At 39.6% G+C, this 21525-nt stretch overlaps 1 protein-coding gene across 12 annotated transcripts in view; it reads right to left on the bottom strand.

Moving 5' to 3' along the window:
- Window positions 1-21525, bottom strand: part of FNBP1 (formin binding protein 1) — a 152851-nt gene that overhangs the window by 95969 nt on the left and 35357 nt on the right. For all 12 annotated transcript variants that reach the window (XM_084650134.1, XM_084650135.1, XM_084650139.1 and 9 more), the window contains exon 2: window positions 2014-2129. In XM_084650134.1, the coding sequence (XP_084506260.1) occupies window positions 2014-2129 (116 nt within the window). The remainder of the gene's footprint in view (window positions 1-2013; window positions 2130-21525) is intronic.

Genomic DNA, 21525 nt, shown 5'->3' on the forward strand with positions numbered 1-21525 from the left:
TCTTCAATTTATTCAACTAGTTCAGTTCAATTAATAGTTCATTCAAAGTTATGAAACCTTCTGAGAGTTGAAAAAGCAGGGAAGCTTGTTTTCCTCTTTCAATCTATGAAGAAAAGCTAAGTGTGAGAGGATGAGATCCATCAATTCTAAAATGTTGAAGGACATTGTGACTAAAAACAACAAGTTCAATTCACTAACTATAGATAATACTTCCTTTGTTTAATGTCAGTTTTCAGTTTTCAATGCAAAACATTTTTGATACATTTTTTTCTTATGTATCCAGCACATTTAAAGTAGTTTTAATATAATAAAAAAAAATTGTAAATGGTGCTTTTGTGCATTTTTAATTCATTGGAATTTCCATTCAAATGCAGCTTGATACAAATCACAGGTACAACATTAATCATCTAGAAAATAAGCAATGCATCATTCACCATTTTCTAACATAAAAAAAGTAAGAATGTAATTCAAATAAATGTAAGTTAAGCTATATAACTGCTTAAATAAATGTGTATAGACATAGTGTATCCTCCTGGTTGGCAAAAAGAAACACCAAATTTAGTGTAAAGATTACATTTATTTGCAAATCAACCTGTTTTAATGGTTACCAATCAATGAGAATCAGCCTTTCTTTAGGAAAATAATTGAAATATATAAATGCAACACAATTAAAAACTGGTTATTTAAATTGCTTTGATTTAAATCACTTTGTCCTTGGGGAAACAGTACATTCTTCTTCAGCAGTCAGTAAGTACATGATGGGCTTTATCCAGACACCAGCTCATTATACAATTAAAGGTCCTTGTATATGGCAAGTCACACAGATATGAAAGGTCATTTTCTCTAAAGCACAGCTATTTAGCAAAAACACCACAAATCTCCCAAGCTTTTTATGGGTATTACGCCTTAGTATTTGAGATAGGCCAGAACCTCATACTTGAATCCCTTTGAATTTTGGGGAGCAGGGAAGAGTCTGGATCTAAATCTCTAGGTTCACTGCAGATTGTAAACAGGTAGGATCTTATTTTCTGGTTCCAGTTCAGATACTTCCACTTATTCACCTAGGAGGGCTGTTCTCATGAGATTTTGACCAATAAACTGGAAGTTCTCATGAAATTCCACCATTCAAGCTGCATTCACAATTTTGCTGCCCTTTTAGGCTTAAACTTCACGTGGACTGCTAAGGAGATTTTCAAGCAATTAAATTCAAATCAATGCCTTGATTCAGCCTCAAGGCTGAGCTCTCACCCCGTACACCCTTTCCTCAGCCTCTCTCTACTATCATGTATAAAGTTCCATGAACCGCCTTGCACTCAGTCCACAAACCATGAGTAAACTAGAGAGGCTACTCTGTTACATACACAACACATTTACTTTGAGGAGAAATTTGCTCTAACAGTTTCCAAATGTGTGAAATTAACTTGAACTTTATTTTCTACTGTTTAAGCAACCCATTCTGCCTGCTAAACAGGATTTTTATAAGCCAAGCAAATGGAGATCTAAGGAAAGAGGAAAGTAAACTAGATACAGTAGAACCTCAGTGTTACGAATGGACTGCTCAACTACACACATCATTTGGAACTGGACATATGCAATCAGGCAGCAGCGGAGACCAAAAAAAAGAGCAAATACGGTACAGTACTGTGTTAAATGTAAACTAGTAAAAAACTAAAGTTTAAAAAAAGATTTGACAAAATTAGGAAACTTTCTGTGCTGTTTCATTTAAATTAAGATGGTTAAAAGCAGCATTTTTCTTCTGCGTAGTAAAGTTTCAAAGCTGTATTAAGTCAACGTTCAGTTATAAACTTTTGAAAGAACAACCATAACATTTTGTTCAGAGTTACAAACATTTCAGAGTTATGAACAACCTATTCCCAAGGCGTTTGTAAGGCTGGGGTTCTACTGTATGCACATAGAAGCTAATACGTGCCATTCAAAAACGCTTTATTATTGCATGGCTAACTGCACCCCCACATTACTCATGTCCTTCTGAAATGAAGATGATCAACTTACCTAAGTTGTTTTGCATAGCTGATTTCAATCTCCGTTCTCTCTTTTACAAACTTGATGTATTTTTCCAGAACATCAATTCCCCATTGCGTGTGTTTTTCTAAATTCTCAAACTGATCCTGCAGTGAAACAAATAGATAGTTTAGTCTCGGTGAGTTTGGAGATAACTTAAAAAAACAACAATCCCCAAAAGGACACATCACTGCAGAGAAAGTATTGCTAATATTTTCCATGATTACAGTCAGGCATTTTTTTTGTAGCACAGGGTTTTCTCAACCTAACCACACTCAGTTCGAGAGAGGCCAAGACAGTAACTCTCCAGTGCTCTTTACGTAACATCCTCATTTCCGAAAGTTGGGCTTGTCATATGACAGTTTCTAAGCAACAAGTAATGCTTCAACAGAAGTGTACGGAGTTGTACCTTTAGGATTGCATTTATCTTATCACTACAGATAACTGCTAAAAGACCCACAAATTCAGAGATCCACTCTTAATTAACACCTCAACTGTTTTTCACAGGTTGATAACATATCAGAGGTATCATCTGAAGCTTTGTGGAGCCATTCCTCAAGATTTTCCTTTCAATAGTTGGCACTTATGGAACATCTTTCTACAGAACAGAGCTGACTTCCCATATGTTTACTTATATTTACTTATAAAATAGAAAGCACACAAACAACTGATATGCCAAAAAAATGATTTTAGTTCCATTTACAGTAATCCTTCTTGTAAATCCACATTTACATACAGATGCTATTTTCATCTTTAAATATTGCTGCCCCCAAAATGACTCATGTTTTCAATAAGTCTTCTGCATCAAAAAGCATTCCATACGTCAGTTTGGAGTATCCCAGATGCCAAGAGATTAGACAACAGTACATTCAGATTAATTACCAAATCATAATACGAGTTCTTTCTAGGGTCTAAAGAGCTAATGCAAAAAAGTCTTAGCTTTTCAAATTCTAGCTCTCGTTACGTGGTCACTATTTAATTTCATTACACGAACACAGTACACAAGCCTAAACTTCAGAGATCTAGCCTTCTGAAAATTAAGATTTACAACACAAAACCTAACACAGGCTTCATTTCTTCCAGTATATCAGAATGCAGGTGACAATAGGATGAGCACCTCAATTATGTTCCTGGCTGAGAGGTAGGGTGCGATAGAGCCAGCTTGCCAAAAATGGAATAGGTAGGGAAAGAGAGCATAAATGGGAAAAAATAAAAATTAAATCCTTAGTACCTTCCTGGTAAAGTCCTTACTAGTCTGCGACAGGTAACATTTTAGCAGTTCATGTCTATATAACAACTTGAAAAATGCATCTTACAGATATGACTTTGTTGCATATTTACCTTGCCAGAAGTGCAATACGAACCCATTATTTATACCTTGTCTTGCTTACAAGGTCTGCAATTCCCTACATCTTAGTTTCATGTCTTATGAAAGCGATATACATAAATAGGTTTGAGGTCAGATCCTCGGCTAGCATGAACTGATGTTGCTCCACTGAAGTCTATGAAGCTATGCTAATTTACAACAGCTGAAGGTCTGGCACTGTGCGACTTTCGGTTTGTAAAGTCATCAGCTAACATCAGTAAAACAGACTGGAGAAAAAAAAACCACCCCACTTCTTTTGATTAGTAGAATATGGAAACAGACAGCACTCCCACAAAGTCTACTGCAGAGCACTAATAAGTTGCTTCTAAGCAGGCTACATTTGGTGCAGTGTAACATATGTCAATCAAAATATAAATTCTCTTGACATAAGTACAGATCTCTCTAGCGTTTAGTAAGTCAGTCTTGCATAATGAGAGCTGCTAAACTGCTTGCTAATCTTATTGCTCCATTCTTGGCTGGGCCCCCTGACAGAGAGAGATTTGAATCAGGTCAAAAAAGGGCAATATACAGAATTTTATAAAGTAGCTTGTTAATATACAATACAGGAGCTATCTATTCTTATGCTTAGGTCTTGTCTAATTGCGAAGTTGCACTGGCTTAACTTAAGGTGCAATTTTAAACTGATTTAGTTAAACTGGAGCAATAGGTTTTTCATGGAGGCTTATTTCAGTTTAGTTAAGTTAATTAGGAACAGATTTTAATTAAGCTGAAATAAGGTATACTCAAACCAAAATAAGCCACCCTTAAACCAAAATACCAGTATTTACACTGCGGTGGGAGAGGTGGAAGTTACCTGAATTGGTGCAAATTTGTCTGTAGACAACCCAGGGATTTCCCTAGACACCCACCCCCCAAAATTTCCCCAATCTCCCACCCCCCAAGTTACATGCAGTGTTGCCAATTTAGTCATTGATTGGAAATTTGAATTGAAACATTAGTACGCACTTTAAAAGCATATACAGTGAGCTCCAGCACCTCTAGACTGGGCAGTTCATCGCCTTGGGACCTCTGGGCTTGTCACATCAGCTATGAAAGTAACAAATTTGCTTGAGCCCCGGCACCTCTTTCATTACAAATTAAGCACTGGTCACCCTCAACTGAACTGCACTCCCTAAGCAGGAGGTTTGGATGCCAGATCCTAGTGAAGAGAGAGAGCGAGCGAGAAGGTGGGGCACAGGTGTTTTGCTTGGTGGTGTGGGCTCTGCCTAAGTCACAGGCACTATTTGACCTGCCCCTCTCTCCTGCTTAGAGAGAGAGAGACGATTAGTCTTCATGAGTGAGCACTAGAGCTGAAATCACTGATAATCAGGTCTAAGTGCTTAGACCAGCTGTGAGACAGAGTTTCTGTGGAAGAGACAGCCCAGCTTGCTCTAGTAGTGAGGTTCCCCCACTGACAGCTGGGTGGACCCTCAAGAGACCGACTCACAGAGGTCACAGTGGCAGGTAGCAGCGGAAGATGACAGTGCAGGGCCGTTGGGGACAGAGTGGTAGAGTGAACAGTGGCACGACAGACAACAGCGGCCAGAGCACTGAACTATGTTTTCGTGACTTCACTCCGGAATAGATTTGTGACTGGGAAACTTATATTAATATATGTTTCCTAGTAGGGCAAGATTTTTGAAATGCATTATTTGCCAAGGTCATTATCTCACATCATCGCTATCTCAAGAGGTCATTATCTTGGGGAGTTTCTGTACTAAACTTTATTATAATTATTTTTTTATGTAAGAACAGCTATATTGCGTCAGACCAATGGTCCATCTATCTCAGTATCCTGTCTTCCAGGTGCTTTAGAGGGAATGAACAGAACAGGGAATCATTGAGTGATCCATCCCGTCTTCTACTTCCAGCTTCTGGCGAACAGAGGCAAGGGACACTCAGAGCTTGGTGTTGCATCCCTGCCCATCCTGGCTCATAGTCATTGATGGACCTAACCTCCATGAACTTACGTAGTTCTTTTTTGAACCCTGTTACAATTTTGGCCTTCACAACATCCCTGGCAAAAAGTTCCACGGGTTGCCTGTGCATTGTGTGAAGAAATACTTCCTTTTGTTTGTTTTAAACTTGCTGCATATTAATTTCATTCAGTGACCCCTAGTTCTTGTGTTCAGTGAAAGGGCAAATAACACTGCCTTATTCATTTTCTCCACACCAGTCAAGATTTTATAAATCTCTATCATATCCCCTCTTAGTTGTCTCTTTTCCAAGCTGAAAAGTCCCAGTCTTTTTCCTATTCATGTTCTTTTTAATAACAACAAGGAGTCTGTTGGCAGATTATTTTTTATGCTTATGCCCAAATAAATCTGTTAGTCTTTAAGGTGCCACCAGACTCCTTGTTGTTTTTGTGGATATAGACTAACACGGCTATCCCCTGATACTAGTATTTTTAATCTCTCCTCTTATGGAATCTGTTCCATACCCCTAATAATTTTTGTTGCCCTTCTCTGTACCTTCTCCAATTCCAATATATCTTTTTTGAGATGGGGTGACCAGACCTGCAAGCAGAATTCAAGATGTGGGCATAACATGGATTTATATAGTAAAAGTGGAGGAGCTTGGTTTGCCAGACTGATCAGCTAAGCCAATACTAACAGCCTACATGAAAAGGCTGCAGAACACCATGCCTCTGGACTGCATCAACATGCAGAAAGCCTTATAAGCCAGCCACCGTCAAAGCCAATTTTAGAAGAACTTAATGAGGCTGTTAAGAATGCTGGAAACACAACTCAGTTTACGTGAACCAACATGGCTGTTGCACCATACTTTCTATTTAAACAAAAGATACCACACACTACAAACTGGAGGCCAACGTTAAGTGCATTGTCATTTGTTAATCCTGAAGTCGGACACTGGTTTCAAACAAGACTGGCAAATGCTCACTATCTTTCTGAAAAAATTCAGCTGACTCTCTAGAAGCATGCGGTGCAACAATGAAAGACTCAGCAGTTGAAAAAATGAAGAACTCTCTCACCATATTCAAAATATGTGCATACATGGCTGATGAATGCAAATAAGCATCAAGTATTAAATCATTGTGTATGTGATTTTGATGTCCGCGGTAGGCCAGCAGATGCATTCTAGATGTTCAGGTTATAGAAGACACATCGGCTGCATCTGTGACATCTTAGAAGAGTTAAATGTTTGTAAATTGAACCCCAAACAGATGGCTCCTTGTACATTTGATTGAGCTACAAACTTCTCTTGAAGACATAGTGGAGTACAAGCTTTGCTCAGAGAAAAGTGTAACCCTAATCTCTCCTATACACACTGCAGAGGCCATCTACTCCAGCTAGCGCTAGTACGAGCTCCAGAATCTCCAGAAGACATTAAAAAGCCATAAATTTAATGGTTTTTTTATACTCTTTTTTCCAGCAAGAGTCCAAAAGGACCTAACGTCTCCAAAAAAAAAAGAAGATACATTGGGATTGAAGTTCAAATTAGTCCAACCTGGGAAAACCTGCTGGCTTTCTCAAGAGCAATTCTTGGCTGTTGTCTTAAAATTACTGCAACCGTTATTACTGGCTTTGGAAAGTATCCACCAAGATAGCACAGATCTAAGTAGTGAGGCTGGTGGACTACTTTTGTTACTAAGTTCAGAGAAGACTATAGCCATTCTATCTCTTGTAAGTCTACTGTTGAAACCCCTTGGGTCATAAAACAATGTCATCCAGGCATTTGCTACAACAGTAGTAGATCTTTGTCCAGCAAAAGAAGCTACTCTTGGATCAGTCAGAGATATCCATTGAAAATATACTGGAAGAAGCAAAGACTTCAGGTCAGAAGTTGACTAATGAAGGTACTTATATTGACTCCTTAAATGAAGAGGACAAGAAGTGTTTGTAAAGCCAGATGAAAAAGTACACAGACTTGATTCTTACAAATCTACAATAGTGATTTCTGGATTCTACTCAACCTCTACATAGCTTTTACAGATGCCTCTCTTATAAAACACCTACAGTTCAGTGGAGTGAAGCACTACCAGCAATGGGGCTGCCATGTGACCAGGACAGAACAGAAAATTTTGAACACAGAGTGGAATATCATAAGACAAACAAATGAAGATTTAACTTCAACTTCTTTATCATTGCTAGTGGCTCGACCCGATCTTTGTGCTATGTCTCCTGGGATGAAAGAACTAGGAATTCATCTCTTGCTACTCCCAGTCACAGTTACAGTTGAGCGTTCTTTTTCCTCACTGAATAGAACTTTGTGTTCTGAAAGAAGTCGCCTTCTGCCTGATCATGGGCATATCACAAAGGACTGGAAGTAACGGACACACAAGAAGACACCAAACAGTGCAAAATTACAACAAGAAAACAAGAAGGAGGAAGATGTAGTGCTTCATAGTAGGCTTGACTAGCCAACTTTAATTTTTGTGATGATTTTAAAACACGAATTAAATCTAATAAAATGGTTGTGAAACATTTTTCAGTTTTTACTATGGTAAAACCATACAGCCCATCTTCACCCTCATGGTCTCAACCCTCATCGGCCCTCATCACCCCTGAATATTCCGACACTCCCATAATTTCAATTCCTGGGGAAAACACTGAGACAACCCCTTATCTAGGGAGGCTTCAAACCTAGAGACAATATAAAGAGATGGCATGGACAGAACAACAGACCTCTCCATTCCCCAGAGGCAATTCAGATCAGAAAGAGCAGGGGTGTAATTTCAACACAAAGACACCTTTTGCTCACACTTGGAACCATATAACCTCTACCAAAGTCAATGGGATTGCGCAGGTGTACCAGAGAGCAGATCTTGGCTTATTGTTTGTCTTTTAAGGTTTTTGGCAAAAAGCACTGCGAGCTACCACACTCCATTCTGTTCTATGAGATAGACCATTACTAAATAAATCTAAATAGTATGTCTCAGAGGCAGCCAGTCACCCATATATTTACATTCAGTCCCCTCAAACTTTTTGGAGAATTTCAAGCAGGGAGAGCCTCTTTCCAATCCCTTTTTATGCAAGTCACAGCACTCTCATTGGGTACAATATATTAACAGCAAAGCTTAACATTCAACCATACCCCTTGTACCCTTTTCAAAGAGGAGGAATCCACCCCTCTCCTCCTAGGCACATTTCAAGGAGATATTACCTTTGAAAAATGCAAAATGTGCTGACCACACTGAAACATACAGCGAGTTCACCTTCGTATAAGTAGGGGCATAGCGAGCAGATCGAGGGACGTGATCGTTCCCCTCTATTCGACATTGGTGAGGCCTCATCTGGAGTACTGTGTCCAGTTTTGGGCCCCACACTACAAGAAGGATGTGGATAAATTGGAGAGAGTCCAGCGAAGGGCAACAAAAATGATTAGGGGTCTAGAACACATGAGTTATGAGGAGAGGCTGAGGGAGCTGGGATTGTTTAGCCTGCAGAAGAGAAGAATGAGGGGGGATTTGATAGCTGCTTTCAACTACCTGAAAGGGGGTTCCAAAGAGGATGGCTCTAGACTGTTCTCAATGGTAGCAGATGACAGAACGAGGAGTAATGGTCTCAAGTTGCAGTGGGGGAGGTTTAGATTGGATATTAGGAAAAACTTTTTCACTAAGAGGGTGGTGAAACACTGGAATGCGTTACCTAGGAGGTGGTAGAATCTCCTTCCTTAGAGGTTTTTAAGGTCAGGCTTGACAAAGCCCTGGCTGGGATGATTTAACTGGGAATTGGTCCTGCTTCGAGCAGGGGGTTGGACTAGATGACCTTCAGGGGTCCCTTCCAACCCTGATATTCTATGATTCTATGATTCCTTTCTCTCTTTGTAGCCTGATCAATTTGTTTAACACCGCATTTTTAGAATATCAAAGAGATCAGAATATGAAAAACCTGATAACTCCTTGGGGCCGAATGAGCCTGGTCTGTTGTCCCATAAGTTAGTCTGCTCTGCTGTTTGACTTTGAGCGGTCTGCCCAGGTCTACTTTAGGAAAAGAGAACTCCATGGTGTACAGCACAAAGGAGGGGCTGAAATGCTGCAGTGCAGGCAGGTGTCTGAAAGTAAAAAGAGACTAGAGTTGTTAAGAAAATACTAACTTTATAAATGGAAAGGAAGCGGAGATAATGGTCAGTGGCTGGCGTTGCGACCAACAGGAACAAACAGCTGCAAGAACTGAGCTCCACGAACAAGAATGAAGACAAGATGAACTCTGACCGCTTACTGCCGCCTTTGGGCTAGTCTACACTGGTAATGCTAAAGTGCTGCCGTGGCAGCGCTTTCACATGGCTTGTGTGGTTGTGGCGCAGTGCTGGGAGAGCTCTCCCAGCACTCTAGAAAAACCCCCCTCCACGAGGGGTGTAGCTCCCAGCGCCGAGAGCACGGCTCCCAGCCCTGGGGCACTGTCTGTACTGGCGCGTTACAGCGCTGAAACTTGCTGCGCTCGGGGGGGAGGTTTTCACACCCCGAGCGAGAAAGTTGCAGCGCTGCTAATTGCCAGTGTAGACAAGCCCTTAGTTACAGATAAGAATTGCAGCCCCTTCGATGTCACTCAAAAGTATTAGGGGTTCCAACTGCAATTGTAATAAAGAGGCATAATCCTGGGCGCAATCCCTTCATACCATGGGTATCTGTGCCATTTTCAGTTGTGTGTTTGTTTGTTTGTTTTCCTTCAGGAGGTAGAAAAATATCAAGGTCAAGGGAAGATAGGCCCAATTGTGCTGCCAGCAACAGAGACGAATGAGGTCTTGAAGGACAAGTGGTACAGGGAGAGGGCTCTAAAAACCTATTCATGCTCATTGTCCCATCTGTCTATTCAACAAGCTTAGGCTAGGAAGTGGCTCTCACTTAAAACTGATGAGGCGCGGAAGCAGAAAAGAACTTTTAGCATAGGGAATTTATTTGATCACAAATTTACAGTTTATAAAAATGTATAATCTTTAAAGCTGTGGTGTTTGCAATGGCCCTAAAAGAATTAAGTTGGAAAAGGCAGATTTCAGAAGCTGTTGGCAACAGTGTCTTACCCTCACTCAGCCAATGAGCATTTGTTAGTGGTTTTTCAACCTGTGGTCCGCAGATCCCTGGGGGTCTGCAGGCTACGTCTAAGATTTTCAAAGGGATCTGCACCTCCATTCAAATTTTTTTTATGGGTTCACAAGTGAAAACAGGTTGAAAACCACTGATTTAGAATTTCTAATGTGAGGTTTCATTAGTGAAGTGTGTTGTCACTACTTAGAATCTGAAAAGTTAGCCAAGATGGTACCTTTCTCTATAGCCCAGACATTTCCGCATTGCTCTCTATTATATGTTTTGTACTGCTTCGCTCAGTCTTGTTTTAAAATATCCCCAGTAATAGGGCTTCCATTACTCTACTTAGGAGAGCATTCCACATGCTAGCAGACCTCAGTTAAAGGACTTCTGGAGAGCTTTGAGGGAGGAGTTCTTTGAAAGACCACTACTTTCCTATCATACATTTCACTTACTTTTTTATTTTTTTTAAATTAAATTTGGTCATCATTTTCTAACTTTCTTCCAGACTCTTAAATACTATTGCTCCGAACAGAACAATAGCCATCAAGATGATAATGCTAGCAGTTAATTAACAATTACAGTAAAACAGTAAACTTTAAGCACCTATACTGCTGTCTACCTTGTGCACTTTGAAATGTTAAGGATGGAGATTTTCAAATGCACAAAGAGTAGTTAGTGAAAAAGTCTCACTGAAAGCCAATGAAAGCTGGATGCCTAATTCTCATTTGTGTTTTTGAAAATCTTCTCACTCCCTGCTAGAAATGGTGTTAAGAAGAAAGTCTTTCACATTACCTGTACAAATGCAGAGGACCACAATTAGGAAAAAAGGTCACCTTCCCACTTGTTCCTTTGCAATGAAAAGAACACAAACTTGTTTTTCAATAGTATGATCCACTTTCTCTCCCCTGAATCAGAAATTGCTGTACACAGAGAAGCATTTTTCAGCTGGACAGTGCATTGATAAGGATACCTATATTACAACATCTCCAACCACCATCTGCATGTGTTTTTGTACACCTTTTTGTGCTCTGGTCTGAGATCACAAATTTCCCCTCATTCAGATCTCTCCTTCAGACCCACTTCTTCCATGCTGCCCACAAGAAGAGAGTCAAAAAATAGCTTAAAAGAAAAAGATAACACTTTTCACTGAATGAACAGGATGTGCACATACCTAAATTCAGTAACGACCTATTACTACTACTACAACCTTTGTCCTTACTCATCCCATTCCATTCTGTCCTCTAATTGTCCCTACTTGTCACACCACGCATAACATTAGGCTCTGATTCCTGTAAATGGACTCTTAAATCCATGTGAAGCCTCTGGGACTTCCCCAGTTCTACTGATTCCTTTCACAAAGAGCTTATGACGTAAGAGCCTGCACCTACAAGCTGACCTATGTGGCTCCGTGTGGGTGGAAACTTGCACAACTGGTGCCTTAGGTTGTACAGGGACGGTGTATTTGTGTTTGTTCTGTGAAGTGCCTACCAATGCAGATCATTATTACCATAAGAAAAGAGCTCAACAGAGGAAAGAGAAGACCTTTAGTCATTAACTTTAATGGGAACTGAGCATCTAAATCGCCTGGGCACCTTTGAAAAATCTCAGCCCTATGGCAATGTGTGTTTCTAACAATTTCTGTCTCCATTCATTCTTCTGGAGTATTTTTAATCACAGCCCCAAATCATGTCAAATCCATGCACTTTTCACAGCTCTGCTGCAAGCTTTTTATTCTGGCAATGCTCAGCCTGGAAACAGTTATGTGTGCTTGTTTTTCCTCATTTTATTCTACCTGCCAGTTGCAAAAGATCAGAAGATAGCAATCTAGGGAATGCCTATACTGCAATCCAAGATGTGACTGCAGCCCAGATAGACACAGGCAAATATTACTAAAAATAGCAGTTTAGGTGTGGCGTCACGGGCTTCAGCTCAGGCTGTTCACGCACATCGAGGACCCCCTGTTGCCACATCTATCGTGCTATTTTTCAAAATGCTATGTCTACCGGAGTTGCAATCACACCTTGGATTGCAGTACAGACATTCCCCTAGTCACTGCTCCACTGTTAAACAATCAGATTCACTAGCACAGCAAAGCACTGTAGGAATAAGGAAAGAAGTCATAAAAGATTGTGCTGAGCAAAGCAATGAGGCAAAGAAAACAAAACATACACTGTAGAGTTTCTTTCACAATAAAGGAAAATAAAGATTTTCAACACCAGTCAAGGTTTGGGGACTAACAGTTTATGGGTATTTTAATCCATTTCACCATCCTCTCAAATGAAGTCACACAGATAACTGATAAAAGAAAAAACACTTTTTGCAAAATGATCACTCCATATCTGACCTCTCAATCCTCAAAGGAAACCTACACAACACCTTCAAAAGATGAGCCTGGGAGCTTAAATTCATGACTTTGCTACACACTAAAAATCACAATTAAAGACACTGTAATCCATTAACACACACACACACACACCCCCGCTTTGTGTGTGTGTTATGACTTCAGAAATGTTAACTGGCCCACTTTATCTTGAATGGTTCTCCTTCAATATGTGTGATTCCTGCAGAAGAGCTCTATGTAGCTCAAAAGCTTGTCTCTTTTACCAAGAAACAGTATTACCTCACCCACCTTGTCTCACCAATATCTTGGGACCAACATGGCTACTACAACACTACAAAGATATCAACTGTCAATCTACCTAATATTAGGCTGATTCAGAAAAAAAAAAAAAACGGTGGTACGCTCCCAAATTCTGGCTATACTCAAAGATCCACTCGTGATGCCAAGGGGAGATGATGCTCACAGCAGTCTGTGGAGATCAGCATAATTAGGTTTTCAGTCCCCTACCCACTCGGATGAATGGAGCAGATCACATTTCTCTGGCAGTTATTGTTTCCAGGCATCTGAAGACTCAGGTAGACAGCACCACACAGTGCACACTGAGTTCACGCTTGGTAGATTTCTTCACAGATGTAAGGGCTAGAGACTTGGAGTCAAATTCCGTACTAACTCCACTGAAGGTATTGAATTTATGCCAGGAGACAATATGGCCCCTTACTTTTCAATTAAATATTAAGTTCTGGAGGAAGGATACCAGTATCTGCTGGAATTTGAACCATTGTGTCATCTATCCAGAACTGCTCGAAGCAGGTTTAGATAGCAGTGGTTCGTCTACACCATTAGTCCCACTTACTTCCTCTGGTGAAGCTGCACTGGTGGCAGTGCAGTCATGGGACACTTAAGAAAATGCTAGTGTAAACACAGTCAGTGTAGAGAGAGCCTTAGAATTGTGTTGCAAATTGGATACTAATAAGAGGAAATGAACCAACCAATATTCAGTATTTCTGTTTCACTTTTAGTAACCCAGCAACTGTGAATAGTGAACTGTGAATAGTGAAGGTTAAAAACACTTGCGAAAATTTCTAATTCTCTAATTTTGATTCATTGAGGTTCCACTCCAGATCCCAAAAAAGTCTTGTTTTCCAACCCCAGCAAAACTCAAAGAATTGTTACTGTAAGAGTATTAAGCATTAATTTTCATCTTTGACTCCGACACTTTTTTATCCCATCGCCATCCTTCCTCATTCCTCAGGGGAAAAAAAAAAGAATGAAAGAGAAGATCACAAAACAACATTACAGTGTTGTTAGAATTTTTTTAATTATGTGTTTTAAAAATAGCATATTAAAAAAAGAATTAACAAGACAATGAAAGCCTAAAGTCCCACATGGCAACATAGTGCAAACAAAATACAACAAAATACAAATGCTCAAGGACCTATATTAAAGCTATGTCCAAATGTAACAGTTTTCAAGCAAACAAATAATACACCAAACGTATAATAATATTGCAAGAACCATTCAGAAAGTAGTGGTGAGCAGAAACTACAGAAGCATGTCAGCTTCTGTCTGACTCAGTTGTCACTAAATGAAATAAGACTTTCCACATAAAATCTGTCAGTTAATTAAGTTAGTCCATTGAACCCAGCAAAACATCCATCTTTATATATTGTTAAGAATGAAATGGGATTAAAGGAGATTCTGTACCTTTTGCTTCATGAAGCACAGATAAGGGTCAAGTAATAGCACCATGGAAGAAATGCCTATCTTTTCCTTTCAAACATTGTTCTTGCTTTAAAGGACATTTCAAAGGGGCAGGAGGAGTGGGGGAAAGATGAGTATATCTACTGCTCACTGTGAGGGTTGTTTGTGAGTATTTTACAAGTATTTTACTTGTAGCTTTTCCATTCAGTCACACATGTCAGTCTATTTTACCATTCAAGTACCTATATATCCTCCCTGATATTTCACCTTGAACATGCAAAATATTTCACCTAGAGTTAGACAATAAATAAAAAACCCACCCAGGAACAAATCTACTGTACTACTTTCCCCTTTATCATCCTCTGAGGTTCTGTTCTGTGAGGGTTAATCGCTCTTTAACTATTTCTGGGTCCTTCCAGATATGCTTGAGGAATTAATCTTGGGCAGGAAAAAAAAAAAAAAGATTCTTTGCTGCATTACTGGACAAATCTCAGCATAAAGAACAAAATCTCCCTAATGTCCCAGAAATTAAGGGTAGAAAAAGATTAAGTGCTAAGCACGTTGTATGTTCTTGGATGAACTCAACTCTATTTCAGCAGGTGAGTGAATGGAGAAGCAACTACAGTGCCCCCTGCTGAATCTTTGCTCTTTGGACTTCCCTTACCTTAGGGCCCATGGAGAATGAAACTCCACCTCTCCTGGGGCCAGTCAATATCATTCTCTTCCTCACCCCAGCTCAAATGAGACCAGGCCCAGAGCACGCCTGCTGTGCCACCCTATCTCCAAGCCCAGTCTCCTTCCATTCAGCTTAATTTCATTTGTCCTTTCGCTTATGCTGAAGAGGTGATAGAACGGATTGAAATAGCAATGCAAACGGAGCAGCCAGGAAGAGAGGTGTGGCACCTGCCCCCTGTGGGATGCTAGGGTATGAAACTGCTGTTGAAGCAGAAGAGAGAACTGATAAGCTGAGGGTGAACAATGTGTGAAAGGAATGGTGACTGTGTCCAGGGGGTACTAAGTAGATAATAAATAGCAAGGCTGTGTGGTTGTCTGCTGTGTGTGAGAGCGTGACTGGTGTGAAGCCTGTGTTTCAGAGAGAGGAGGAGAGAGTTTGCTGTGAAGCATGTAGGGGAGAATGCATCCAGGGTGCACAAATGGGATTCAGAGTAGGAGCCGTGTTAGTCTGTATTCGCAAAAAGGAGTACTTGTGGCACCTTAGAGACTAACAAACTTATCTGAGCATAAGCTTTCGTAAGCTACATGAATGTATCCGATGAAGTGAACTGTAGCTCACGAAAGCTTATGCTCAAATAAATTTGTTAGTCTCTAAGGTGCCACAAGTACTCCTTTTCTTTTTACAAATGGGATTGTGCATCTGTCTGCAATATGTATATTGCTGTATGGGTGAGGGAGTTCTGCACGTTGGTGGTTTTGCTATGTGAGGGCAAACCTTTTTTTGCTGGACCTGGTAAAGTTTCTCAAAAAGCCTGTATTAAAGAATTAAGGACCTGACCTCACTCCCATTGAAGTCAAGGGCTGACTTGAGTTCAAAGGGAGTTTGAGCTTGAGCAAGATCCCTTTTATTAATAAGTGCCAACATTAAAAGAGAAGGTAGTACTAATGGGAGTTACTCAGAAGAACATCCACAAACGAAGATGGGAACATAACCCTAAGTAAATATACTCCCTTTGTAATACCTAAGGACATTTTTCATAAAACACGACACTGGAACAGCAGTTAATTTCCCTCAAATACGTTTACATGCACTGAGGTTTTGGGCAGTGCATGACTTTACTACAAGGAGAACCATGTGTCATAAGTAGCTTATTCAGAAATAAATATTCCTTTCAAAGCACAAAATTTTGCTTGTAAAATTCACACAAGAAATCCCAGAATAGGTCTGTTTTTTGTTTTTAAATGTGCTATCATACATAAATTAAAATTCAAAGTGCAGTATATGATATTTTCCTCTTTAAGGGTCTTTACCAAAAAAGAAAAAGAAAAGAAACCTCTATTAATGCCAGAAGTCAAACAAAAACACCATCTTACCTATTATATTCAACCTGCATTTAATCTTTTTCTGTATACATTATGTTATTTATGTTGAGTTAAGAATCATATGCCAGGAATGCTATTACATATGCAGCACCTCATTCTCTCACTGATACCAGTGCAACTCCAGTGGACTTACTCCTGATGCACACTGGGGAAAGCAGAATCTGGACCACAGTATCCAGAGAGCTGCACTCAGTTTCAGAAACAAAACAAAGGCTGTTATTGCTGAATCCCAGTGGGGCACAGAGGTATAATTTTTGCATGTCTCTCATTAGTGTTGATAAGAATTGTTTAACTAGTTTAAAAAACAGCGCTATGCTCTTCCTTCCCCCCATCCTCAGGGAATAGGAAGAGGACTGAGTGCGTTTCAGCCTCTAAGAACATAAGAGCATCAGAGCGGTCATATTGTGTCAGACCAGTGGTCCCTCAAGCCCAGTATCCTGTCTTCTGACAGTGGCTGGTGCAAGATGCTTCAGAGGGAGCAAACAGAACAATTATCCAGTGATCCATCCCTTGTCATCCAGTTCCAGATTCTATCAGTCAGAGGTTTAGGGACACCCCGAGCATGGGGTTGCACCTCTGACCACCTTGGCTAATAGCCACTGACGGACCTATCCTCCATAACATCATTCTGGGATGTGTTAGCAGGACACAAGAAGTAATTCTTCCATTCTAGTCAGCACTGATAAGGCCTTAAGTGGAGTACTATGTCTAGTTCCAGGCACCACACTTTGGGAAAGATGCAGAAGAATTGGAGAAAGTCCAGAGGAGAGCAACAAAAATGATTAAAGGTCTGGAAAACGTGACCTACAAGGAAAGACTGAAAAAAATGGGTTTGTTTAGTCTGGAGAAGAGAAGAAACATAACAGTCTTCAAGTTCACAAAAAGGTAGTTATAAAGAGGAAGGTGATAATTTGTTCTCCTTAACCACTGAGGACAGGACAAGAAGTAATGGGCTGAAACTGCAGCAAGGGAGATTTTGGTTAGATATTAGGAAAAACTTCCTGATTGTGAGGGTAAGCACTAGAACAAATTACCTAAGGAGCTTGTGTAGTCTCTGTCATTGGAGGTTTTTAAGAACAGGTTAGAAAGACATCTGTCAAGGACGGTCTAGATAATACTTAGTCCTGCCTCAGTGCAGGGGACTGGACCAAATGACCTATCGAGGTCTCTTCTAGTCCTAAATTTCTGTGGTTCTATGAACTTACCTAATTCTTTTTTGAACACAGTTATACTTTGGGCTTTCACAATATCCCCCTGATAATGAGTTCCACAGGTGGACTGTGCGTTGTGCAAAGAAGTACTTCCTTATGTTTGTTTTAAACCTGCTACCTATTAATTTCATTGAGTGACCTCTGGTTCTTGTGTTATGTGAAGGATTATATAAAACTTCCTTATTCACTTTTTTCACACCATTCTTGATTTTACAGACCTCTATCACATCCCTCCTCAGTCATCTCTTTAAAAAGACTGAAACGGTTCAGCTTGGAAATCTCTCCTCATATGGAAGCTGTTCCATACAGCTAAAAACATTTTTGTTGCCCTTCTCTGTACTTTTTCCAGTTCTAATGTATCTTTTTTTTACGTAGGGCAACCAGAACTGCACATAGCATTCAAAGTGTGGGTGTATCATGGATTTATACAGTGGCATTATGATATTTTCTGTTTTATTATCTGTTACGGAATGGTTCCTAACCTTGTTAGCTTTTTTGCCTGCTGCTGCACACTGAGCACATGTTTTTCAGACAACTATTCACCATGCCTCAAAGATCTCTTACTTGACTGGTAACAGCTAGTTTAAACCTCAACATTTTGTATCTATAGTTGGGATGATGATTTCCATATGCATTACTTTGTATTTATCAACACTGATTTCGTCTACCATTTTCTTGCCCAGTTACTCAGTTTTTGTGAAATCCCTTTGTAACACTTTGCAGTCTACCTTGGACTTAACTATCCTGAGTGATTTTGTATCATCTGAAAAATTTGCCACCATACTGTTTAACCATTTTTCCAGATCATTTATGAATATGTTGAACAGCATAGGTCCCAGTACAGATCTTTGGGGGATCCCACTATTTACCTCTCCAGTGAAAACTGACCACTTATTCCTCCCCTTTGTTTCCTATCTCCAGGTACTGATCCATGAAAGGACCTTCCCTCTTATCCCATGACTGCCTACTTTGCTTTAGAGCCTCTGGTGAGGGACTATCAAAAGCTTTTGAAAGTCCAAGTACACTGCTGACAGTATCCAGAGCAAAAGAATGAAAATTACAAGGGCCTTTTGGGATTCACTCCTGCTTGTTCTAAACACTATAAACAAGACCAGTGAAACTGACCAGATTCTGGTATATTTCATTCTGCTGCTGGTGTTGGAGGAGATTCTGAGCTGCACCTCTTAAGAGTTGCAGCCTGGTGTTTAGTAACATTGGTTAAATATATGCTGTTGTTCTAATAAGATTTTTAACCTGAGAGCGTTCTTGTAACTTCTCACTACTTCACTTCCACCCCCACAATTTAATTCATAGGCACTCTCATCCTTTAATGCTTTGAACTAAAGTTAGGTTAGCACTAATTCCCAATAAAATCATATGGTGCATGTCTATATCTTTGGAATTGCTATCAAATACTTCTTCTCTTCACTCTATGAGGCTCTCCCTTCAAATGCCAGCTGTTAAAACACAACGATTCACAAAACATCTTTGCGAAACAGTTTCCCTTTGGGCAAATGTGTACTAATTACTAAAAACAAACCAACACTTCTGTTCATGTGGAGGATCTCACTGGAGCAGAAAATTAGCATGTTGACATGTTTCACACTTTTTGAAGAATCTACAGAAAGTATAAAACCTGCAATTTATACCAATATGGTAAATCAACATGAATTGGTACACAGTGTTCTCCAAGAGCAGTGATTCAAATTGTAATTGTTGATGGTAACATTTTGGGGAAATTGGGCTATTACACAAACATTTTCCTTGGTAATTTGCTATTTCAGGTTTGGTTAATCCTGTAGACTAAGTGGTTCTGTACATTCTCAGTAGGTAATTCACGCAAAAGTTAGAGTTTTCAAATATGAAACGATGCTCTGAGAACAGAACTTGGTTTTTAGGAACTCCAGAATTGTAATCTCAGCTCTACCATTGACTCCCTTTGTGTTAAGTCGCCTGAGGCCTGATTTTCAGAAATTCTGAGAATCCACAACCTCATTTACAGTTAATGCCAATGGGGGAACTTCTGAAAATAAGACCATTGTCCTCTGTTCCAAAATTTCCCTATCTTTTAAAATAGAGATAGTAGTTACTTCACAGGAATACCATGAGGGTATGTTAGTTTGTGTTTTTAAAGTATACTGAAAATGAAAACCATTGTTTATGTTATTCTTAGTAGGAAGAGAAACTCCAGGATTCTTAATACAAGAAAGGATAACAAAACCAAGATGCAGCCTAATTATCAAATTTAAGTAAGAGAGTACAAACAATTAAAGCCTCATCTACACCAAGACAAAGTGCATGTCTACAGAGATGCACAAGTTTAATTTAGTGTGGTTTTAAACCAATTTAGTTAAACTGGTGCAAAAGGCTGTAGATACTCTTATTTTGGTTTAAATAGGTTTATTCTGGTTTATTTTGATTAGGAACAGGTTTAAACTAAACTGAAATAAGCCTCTCTTAGGGGTTTGCACCTGTTTAACTAAACAGGGACAAAATGTATATATAGAAAGATAAACCATAACTTTGCCAGTTACATAAACCATACGATTCCCTACCACAATTTAATAATGGTTGTGGCCCCCATCTACACTGCAGTTGGGCTAGAAAACAGACTCCCCGCAAATTGAGTCAGACAACAATGTGCTGGCATAGGCTGTTTAATTTTAAATGGGCATGAACAGCATGATTCAAAACCAAGGAAATTTCAAGAAACAGGGAGGCTTTTGTTGTATATATTTGAAAACTTATCTAAAAATCAGTGAAAACTGCTTTCTAAAGAAAGGAGATTTCTTTAAGAATGTTAAGGATACAATAGGTGACTAAAATGTTAAAATTTAAGTATGAGTTGAAGAGAGCCATTTAAAAGGAAAGGGATAGACTGGTGTTCTAAGACTCGGGTTTCTAATAAGCAAAACACTTGGCCCCGGTATTTCAGATCTTGACAGAGGTGACTCAGCCTTCTAACTTAAATAAATTATGGATACAAGGTAGCTCACTACAGGATAGTGAGTGTAGGTATGCAAGGTCTTTCAAATGAGACCTCAAAAATCAAAGATCCTGTTTGCTCTATGTAGACATAAAAAACCCCATGAAACTCTATTTTATTTTTATAAAAAGAATAAGGGATTGCCCTGGTTTCCCTGACTCAAATTGTCCTCCTGCTATTGTTGTGCAATGCACGGGGAATTGGCTGCTGCTCTGTATCCCAGGTATAGTATGTTGGGGTGATGCTTATGCAGTAGTTTTGGATGAAAAACACTAAATAAACATAAGACATTATAATAAAATAAAGCCAGCATGATTCTGCTGAGCACAGCAGTCTGAGAGTTCCCCCTCGAACCATGAAATGCATTTAGGGGAAAGTGTTTCTTATCACTAACCATATATGAACAGTCCAAGAGATAAGTTTATCTTTATGCATGCCCACAGCCATTTTCTGACATCCAACTCCAAAGTATACTTCTCTGAAGCTGATCTTTTTTTTCCCCAGGAGCAGCTGGATTCAAGTCTGTTACTAGCTGATATGAAGTGGAGCCAATCCTCCTTATACAGAAGGAGCTGCAAAAAATTCTCTTAAGGTTAGGTGGTGGTATCTTGAATCCCATCTACATCCCAAATACAGGCCTAGCTTTTATAAGGGCCACATTATTCTGGACCAAACAAGGTTCTTTCTATGCCTGAGGTTTTTATATTCCAGTTATTATGTTGGATCATATTAAAGAAGTTCTGTATTAAAATCACAAATGAGTTTGATTCCCCATAGTTTAAATTCCAGAGTATTACTAATTAAGAGGTCTCTTGGTTTTTGGTACTGTTTCTCTCCCTCTACGTGTGAAAC

This window comes from Lepidochelys olivacea (assembly GCF_965140295.1).
Source record: "Lepidochelys olivacea isolate rLepOli2 genome assembly, chromosome: 16".
Taxonomy (NCBI): domain Eukaryota; kingdom Metazoa; phylum Chordata; order Testudines; family Cheloniidae; genus Lepidochelys; species Lepidochelys olivacea.